Raw genomic sequence first — 8,633 nt, 5'->3', positions numbered from 1 at the left:
CAACATGTAATTTATGATAAGTAATGTTTGCTTTTCACCCGAATTGCGTGGGACATATTTTCAAAAATGACTTATCTTTACAATCAGCTGCCATCTTCACTCTGTGCTCCGCATCTCAGCAGGAAATACAAACTCTAAAACCTATTTCCAATTTAATGCAGGAGCCAACCATCAGATAAATCGGTGTGTAAATTGGCCTGACCTCTGCCTTTTGATTGTGAACCTGCGATGAACTGCACTCCTAATGCCACCATCACTCCACAGATGGGACTAGTCCTGAGCCCAGGGCCTGGAGATGGAGGGTCCCAGGAGAGTGGTGGTGGTGGTGGTGGTGGTGGTGGTGGTGGCGGAGGCAGTGGGGGCCTTTGGGTGACATTCCTGCTCGGTGCCACACTGATGATCATGTGCGCCATGGGTGTGGCGGGCAACACGTACACCCTCATGATTACCCGTTCAGCCGCCTTGCGCCGGACAGGTTCCATGTACGTTTACATCATCAATCTGGCTCTGGCAGACCTGCTCTACCTCTCCACCATCCCCTTTGTGGTCTGCACCTACTTCGCCCACGACTGGCTGTTTGGCGAGGCCGGCTGTCGCATCCTGCTGAGTATCGACCTCCTCACCATGCATGCCAGCGTCTTCATCTTGGTGGCCATGAGCCTGGAACGCTACCGTGCCGTCGCTCGGCCCTTCAGTGCCCACAGGTCCTCGTCCCGTAAACGAAAGCTAGCGGCAGGGATTATCTGGGGTTTGGCTTTCGTGCTAACGCTTCCCATGATGGTGATGATCCGGCTCAGGGAGGGCAAACCAACTGCGGCTGGTTTGGTTAAGAGCATATGCTTCCCTACCTGGACCCCTGAGGCCTTCAAGGCTTACATCACGGTCCTGTTTCTTACAAGTGTTTTAGTTCCTGGATTGGTAATCGTCGGGCTGTATATGGGGCTAGCCAGCCGCTACTGGGCAGTGCAGGCTAGTTTAGGAGGTAGCAGCTGGTCTGCCCGGAGGAGAGGACTCAAACAAAAAGTCGTGTCAATGATCTTTAGCATCGTAATGGCCTACTGGGCTTGTTTCTTGCCTTTCTGGGGATGGCAGCTAGCCAGACTGTTCTCTCCAGAGTCCCTCAAAGCTTTGTCTCCAGCTGCTCATAATTATGTCAATTTCTTTGTCACATGTCTGACCTATGGGAACAGTTGCATCAATCCATTTCTTTACACTCTTCTTACCCGGAACTATAAAGATTACTTGGCCCAGAAAGGTCAGTCTGTGGGTTCAAGCAGGGCTGACCCCGGGTCAGCTGTAACTTTGCCACTGCAGGACCTTTAGTGGATGAATAAGTGATTACTGAGCATAGACACTCGAGTGAGAAAAGGTCAATAAGCCTGAGAGGGGACATTTCTAGCAATATTGTATGCTACAAAAACTGGAAAATGTCCTTTTTCTGAGACACTTTCTACAGACTTTGTAAATGCTGCAAACATATGCGGTGCGATGCCACACGTTGCCAGCTCTGTTGAGAAGTTTAACCGGCGCTGTTAAGGATTTGGAGAAATTACGCACAGCAGGTGGATGTTTGCTAACATGAAAGTCTGACTGCAAGTCTTCTGGTTGGAGGGCAAACAGCACACATGGCACAGTATTTGATTTGTGTTCTGTATTATGATCTAACACTTATCCCCACATGTACAGTACAAATGCCTGTCTAACAATCTCCAATCCTGCTGTCTTGGCATTGATATTATTCTGACAAATACAGACTGGATAAGATCTTTAAGCTGCTGATAAATGGGTTTAAATGTGAGTTGTTTTCCAAAAGAAAAAAGATTACAAAAAAAGTTTAAAAAATTTGAATTTTTATAGTGGTAGTTCTGAAAATATTTTTGCTTTACTTTTTCCTTTACTCTCCTATTTGCCACCCACATTACGCACCCACATAAACACATACATGTAAAGGATATTTCATCTTCTTCCGTGGAATGTGATTGCATCGTGCCACATTCCTCAGCCTCGAGCCACGGCTTCTTTGAGTCCTCCTGCAAATTGTCTCTGTAAGAATGTACCTCGTCTCACGTCATATGGTCCCTCGTTTTGCATTATGCTATTTTACCCTCTATTATTTGCTCTAGCCACATTCATGATTCTTATTTAACTTACAGCTCAGTTTAACAAAATTCTGCTTTGTTTTGTTCACATAGCCTACAATTTTTTTCAATGTGGCCAATGTCTAATACCAGTTTTAACATGTCACCCTTTTGTACAAACTTAAAAGTAAATACTGCCACAGACGTCCACATTTATGCAGAATAATACAATAATAAAATGGTGTTCACATTTTTTAAAGTGCTCATGTTATGCTCATTTTCAGGTTCATAATTGTATTTAGAAGTTGTACCAGAATAGGTTTATGTGGTTACATTTTCAAATTGCTGCAGCTCCTCTTATCTCCCTGTGTGTTGAACTCTCTGTTTTAGTTACAGAGTGAGGCCTCACACTTCTGTTCCATCTTTGTTGGGAGTCGCACACGCGCAGTAGCTAGGTAAGGACTACTAGCCAGTCAGTTATTATGGAACCCACACAACTTCTAGGCAAGGCCTGCCCTTCAATAGCATTCTCACACTACTATTGGCCAGGCGTCCATAATAACTTGTCAGTTGCAGAGTATGAGCGTGTGCCACGCTAGCAGCTAGGCAAGCATTATAACGTGCATTATAACGTGCGTTACAAAGTGACGCACATTCGTCACGGAAGTAAAGGCTGGACTACAACAGAGCTGTTTTGAGAAGTTTGTGAACAGTGTTTTCTGTTGGAGATGGTAAGTTCCTTTGGGGTGGACTTTGGGCTTTTTCACTTTGTAAACCTATAACGTGCACAAAAAGATCTATAACACAATAAAGGAAAGGGAAAAAGCCAAAAAGCATAATATGAGCACTTTAAGGCATCACCTGTGGCCATCATGCAGCTTCAGTGGCTCTTATCTGGTTTTAACTGTTTTGATACCATTAAAGTTGGCAGCTATTTTTAGTTGCTTTAAAACATGCACTGGTTTCATTATGTCATGTGTTGCATCTGTCAACAATTCAAATAATGTGATTTAAAACGTGTCCTTTCTAAACATCTTGGGGTGGCAGTAGCTCAGTCTGTAGGGAGTTGGGTAGGGAGGTGCCAGTTCACCTCCTGGCCACTGCCAAGGTGCTCTTGGGGCATTGCACCCCCAACTGCTCGGAGCGCCTGTCCATCGACAGCTCTGACATCTCTCCATTAGTGCATGTATAGGTGAGCATATGTGTGTATTTCAGGCTTACGTGTGTGTGTAACAACAGCAGAGTGAAAACATTGTAATTTTCCCTTTGCAGGTTTAATAAAGTTTTAAATTATTATCATTTCACTAAAGGTGGCAACGACAAAACAGCATGAATTTTGCAATTATTTTTTGTTGTTGCAAGTTTGCTATCAGGGTTCAAAATTAGCACCATCTATTGGCCAAATGCTGGTAAAATATTCAAGTGGCTGGTAAATTTGCTTCACTCACCAGCCAAAAAAAACAATGGTAATCTAGTGAGTGGCTGGTGAAATTTGAACATTCGCTAGCCATTTGGCTGGTGGACGAAAAAGTCAAATAGTCAAACATATGACTGGTCTTTTTTTAAATTAACTGATTCAGATACAAGTGATGGCTGTGTTTCATGGATGTTGCATATAGAGTTGAATAACGTACATCAATTGTTGATTGGAGACTGTGTATGGTGTTTTGTGTTAGCGAGTGTTAGAGAGTGAGAGATAGGGACAGAGACACTTTTTTCCTTTTTTTCCCCACAGCATTTATTAACAAACCCATTGACTGATGAGATGTCAAACAGACACAGTGTGTGTAATGTGTGTAATGTGCTGTGGCTCCCTCTTTAGACCATGTTCTCTTATTACAACATCAACACTCCCTGTTGGTGTACAGTACATCTCTAGTGTTATTTTTCCCATAAGCCTCAGCACGAGAAAAGAAAAGATATATCATCAGGTCTGGGCTCAGTCATGTAAAACAGACTTTTACAGTGAAACACACAAAATGTGGACAGGTCAAGATTTAAGAAGAGTTCAACTTCTATTTGACCTTGACGCCGATGATCCTTGCATCACCGCTGACGTCAAAGTACTTGTACTTGACGTCTCCCAGTCGGTTGGGGAAGTTCAGCATGGAGCCGTCAGGAAGCCTGATGTAAAACTGCGAGCTGTTGAAGTTGATGTGAAACTGAGGAGCGAAGGACAAAGGTAGATAGAGGGAATGAAGTCATTTATCTTTCAGTGTCAAGTTTCAGTTCTGTTCATACAATAAAACAGTTAAGAGGACACAAAAAGAAAGACTGAGATAGATAAGCAAGACTATCTCTCTCAGCGGCTATTAAGTTTTACGAGCCTATACAGCCCCTTTGTGATTGGGTAGCTCGGTGTCTGTTGATTTAACAGTGTTGCGACACAGATACCAAGCCCCCTAATGAGCCTCCTTATGACAAAATACTGAGCTTGAGTCAAATGACTCGATAAATACAGCAAAAAAAAAAACAATATTCTTTAAAATATATCAGGTCTGTGTGTGAACCATAATCAGCACCAAAAGCCGCTCTAAACCTTTGTTGTCTAAACAAGGCTAAAACCATATGAATGCAACTTAATACTTTAAAAACTGTGTCGACGTTGCTTTCGGAATTATAGGTTTGCCATTATAGGAGGTGCGGAATATCATGTAAAAATAATTAAAGTCAGGTAAAACACTTTCTGGAGCAGAATTTATATCAGTAGCAATTCTGTTGTCAGTTATTTTTTTATTATCTATCTTTCTTAGAATACTGAGACATGATGATTGTGTGTACTTTCTCTTACTCTTGAATTAGACCGATAGGCCTATGCATTTGCAAAAGCAAACTTAAAGTGAGACTATATAACTTCCGAGAGAATAATATAACTTTGTCTTCTCTTAGAAATGAAAAGGTGAAATGACATGCAATAAAACACACCTTATTTCAAAATACACAGGGGTTTTGCTGGTACAACCTTTCTTGGTCTGGCATGGATATCAGTAGCTTATGGTGACTAATGGACCTTTATCATAGCAGCAATTCTGCCTTGTCATAGTAGGAAACACCAGGTAGACTAAATTGATAACATTAACAATGGCTAAGTTAAATGTATTCCAGAATGCACAATACCAGGGCCTCCCCGAAGTAGATAAGTAGTAGTTTTAAACACGTGGTTAACGTTGGGAACTGGTTTTAGCTAATATTAGCAAACGTTTAGATAGATATTGCTATTCTCTCTTCTTGTGCTCATGCTACTGTGATATGTTTGAGCGTTTACCATTTTATTGTAATTGTCACTTGTGGCAAAGGTTATGAAGTCTTTCTTTAAAGTTAAGGCTAAAGAGTGCACTGTATGGGTATTAAAGTCTCTCTACTTACATCCTTTACACTAAACCTTGTAAGCGTACGTAATGATTTTGCTGTTTGGTATGACACTAAACAGAATTCTTAGACATTACAGACAATTTGCACCCTTATCCTCAATCCCAACACACCTTGCATTCCTCCCCACGCACAAAGGGGAAGTTTCCCTCACACTCCTCGGAGCCCCAGCATCCCCCGGACAAGGAATTGAAGATGATGGTGTTGCTGTCGAAACGGGGGTTGAAGTGCAATGCGATGTTCTCACTGTCGTGACCGAAGTTGATGGCAAAGCTGCAATAAAAGCAGGAACGCAGAGTTCAAACGACAGCGCGCAGTGAAAAAAGGGAAGAAGTGGATAAAACATGAACTGTATCAACTTCCTCCTGATTAAACATAACTGAATCCACACCACTGACAACTCGATCTCTTATGAGGGGAACTTACGAATTGCAGTCGTCCTTGGGCTTGACACGGATCTTGAACTCCTGCCCCTCCTTGAATGTCATATCCTTGATTAACTGTAAAGAGAAATGACAAAGAGGAACATGGGAACTGATTTAGATGGATGGATGGATGAGTCTTAATAAAAAAGACCTTTTCGCTGCACACAGAACAAACGTGGCTCTATTGAGGAAACAAGTGACTTTAAAATGAGAACATGTGCACAACTAGTCGCCTTCTCTTATTTTAATCATTTGGATCAGACCACTAATTTGGGGAGAGGAGATATTTTACAAGAAGCAGGGGAAATTTGACATCTCTGTTTTCACATTAAAACCCCATTGTGTTATAGAACCTAGAGTGCAAAGACATACAGTGGACAGTGTATGAGTGTATCAGTTGATGATATTACATCTCTTTTTAATCTATATGGGATGCAACAATGAGTTGGCATTTCACTTAAATATTTTAGAGACAAACAGAATGATTGTGTGTCCGGTATGCTGTGGGAGAATTACTGTCCTTGTTTTAGCTGTTGATGATCAACCAGGGTGGACCATGTACACTCGGCTGTAAAAGTACTGAAACAGGAAGGTGCCGTATTTGTTCCTTGACATGTGATGGCTATAAAGACACAGTAAAACCATAAAGACGCCCACAGACCTTCTGCCTCAATATCTGATAAGTACCACTACCACACCTCTTTTAAAGGTGTGTGTGTGTGTGTGTGTGTGTGTGTGTGTGTGTGTGTGTGTGTGTGTGTGTGTGTGTGTGTGTGTGTGTGTGTGTGTGTGTGTGTGTGTGTGCGTGTTTGTTTGTGTGTGTGTGTGTGGGCATCACCTGATTTGAGTTACACATGAACTTTAACATCCTGGCCCCTATATACCTGTACCACACCTTTAGATAGCACTTCCGATATAGTCTTTACATTCATGTTATATCTCTTATCTCAGATCAATACTGGTTTATCATTGACTGCACAGGCAGGAGTTTTGGGGAATAATTAAGTCAAGGTACACATTATTAATAATGCCTGTGGAAATTTGAGTCATCCTAAGGATTAGGAGCAGTGTGCAACCTCCTAGCACATTGCCATTCTTTTATTGGCAAGCCATTGGACATATTATACCTTGCAATACATGCATGTCTCATAGGGGTGGGAATCACGATACTTATGCCACGCTACAATATTATTGCGATTTGAAACATATTGCAACATTCTGCGATATATTGCAATTTATTCACTTTTTTCCAACTTCAAATTTTTCCCAATTTCAAATTATGTCCCTAAAAGGAAACTTTGTCAACATCTGTCTTTATCTTAAAAGATACATTTCTCTGTTTGCTCATCTCACTTACATTGTATTGCTGCAAAATGGGATTGTCAAGCAGACATACTGACCAACACACATATAACAACTGAGCGATACTTGGCGCCTGTGTTTCGATACAGTATTGCCACGGTAAAAGAACGCAATATTATGCCGTATAGATTTTTTCCCCCCAACCCTAATGTCTCACAGGGATCAAACAGGCTCAGGTCTTTACTGTGAGTAATCCATGAGGCACTTATTAGAGTGTGTGTTACATAGGTGAAGAGCACTTTCTGGGCAAAAATACATAGACATTTCAGATTTGTTGGTCAGCTTTGGTTTTGATCCGCACATCTTTGTCACACTGTAGAAGTGAGAAATATTTCCGTTTCCCTGGAGTGAATGTTAATGATTGACAAGATGTCAGTAAAAAACTATACCTGAAACAAATGACAAATGTGCTAATGCTACCAAACCCTTTCTCTCCTTTCTGTGGACAAACCATCAGCACTTTTACAAAAATCTGGTTAAATCAGTGTTGACAACTCTCCAAAACCTCTTTAAAATGTACCACTTTGATCTTACTTTTATTCAACCTGTAAATATGAAATATTGGTTTAAAAAATGCAATAAGAAAACCAAACAGCAAGATATACAGTACCTCTCATTACACATTACATCAATTATTATTAATGTCAGATCATAGGATATGGCTATAGAGTTTGGAGAGAATAGGAGAAACGTTCCTGTTCTGAGCTTTTAATGTCATAACTAAGATAAGGAATAACAAGATAAGGAATATTTGTCCACGTGGAGAATGAAGAAATATCCTATGGATGAAAACTTTCACACCACTTACCATCGTTGCTGTCTTCAGTGGGTTGTTCCTCCAGTGATAGAGCTCTGCAGGCAGGTGAGTGGTTTATATAACACCGGTGACGCTGGCGGCAGGAAGTGACAAACAAGGAAAGGGTTGTAAAAACATGACTAGTCACACATATTTGCCCTTCAATGGTACTACTTGCTGTTCAACTTTACAGGATGGTGGTAGTTTTGGATGGAAACTACATATTTATCCGCATATTGTTTACAATTACAATTAAATTATTGAACACATAATTCACATAGTGTGCTTGGTAGACTTTGAATTTTTTTTTAAATGGTCAGTCTTCTTAAGAAAAAGAATGAACTTGTTTACTTTCTGAGTTTGTCAATAATCTGCATATGGGGGTAACTGAGATTTTTGCACTGCCCATATGCAATAGATGTGTACTGATTTCTCAAAATGTGTGCTCTGGAATGTATTTTGTTGTTTAAACTCTTCACAGCTATGCCTTCCTTATGTAGCCTACGTGACCTTTTTGATAGTGTCATTGGGAAATATTGCTGAGAACGGTTATTTATTAGTTTGCATTCAGTTTGCCTTTCTTTTTTACTGTAACACAATAAC

The 8,633-nt window shown here is 40.9% G+C and overlaps 2 protein-coding genes across 3 annotated transcripts; one reads left to right on the top strand and one right to left on the bottom strand.

Moving 5' to 3' along the window:
• Nucleotides 1-228: 228 nt before the first annotated feature.
• uts2r4 (urotensin-2 receptor 4) lies at nt 229-1,323 on the top strand. Its single transcript, XM_028567626.1, has one exon. It carries the CDS (start codon nt 229-231, stop codon nt 1,321-1,323), a length of 1,095 nt encoding a protein of 364 aa, XP_028423427.1.
• A 2,493-nt stretch (nt 1,324-3,816) lies between these two features.
• On the bottom strand, nt 3,817-8,121 carry lgals2b (lectin, galactoside-binding, soluble, 2b). Of its 2 annotated transcripts, none has more exons than XM_028564171.1 (4): nt 8,043-8,121; nt 5,874-5,947; nt 5,561-5,720; nt 3,817-4,240 (listed from the first exon to the last, which is right to left on the bottom strand). In XM_028564171.1, the coding sequence occupies exons 1-4, from the start codon at nt 8,043-8,045 to the stop codon at nt 4,094-4,096; spliced, it is 384 nt and encodes a 127-aa protein (XP_028419972.1). In that variant the 5' UTR covers nt 8,046-8,121; the 3' UTR covers nt 3,817-4,093. The 2 variants fall into 2 exon arrangements, with proteins under 2 accessions (XP_028419972.1, XP_028419981.1); XM_028564180.1 differs by lacking the exon at nt 8,043-8,121 and adding an exon at nt 6,024-6,061.
• Nucleotides 8,122-8,633: the final 512 nt, after the last annotated feature.

Source organism: Perca flavescens, chromosome 2 (assembly GCF_004354835.1).
Source record: "Perca flavescens isolate YP-PL-M2 chromosome 2, PFLA_1.0, whole genome shotgun sequence".
Classification (NCBI taxonomy): domain Eukaryota; kingdom Metazoa; phylum Chordata; class Actinopteri; order Perciformes; family Percidae; genus Perca; species Perca flavescens.
The sequence above is the reverse complement of the archived record's forward strand: the minus strand, read 5'-3'. Positions and strand labels throughout refer to the sequence as shown.

Coding starts and splice junctions, on each gene's coding strand:
- uts2r4 (XM_028567626.1), top strand. CDS start 229: ATGAACTGCACTCCTAATGCCACCATCACTCCACAGATGGGACTAGTC.
- lgals2b (XM_028564171.1), bottom strand. Junction 5,721..5,873: donor CCCAAGGACGACTGCAATTC/GTAAGTTCCCCT, acceptor CTTTTATTGCAG/CTTTGCCATCAACTTCGGTC. Junction 4,241..5,560: donor TGCGTGGGGAGGAATGCAAG/GTGTGTTGGGAT, acceptor TTCGCTCCTCAG/TTTCACATCAACTTCAACAG.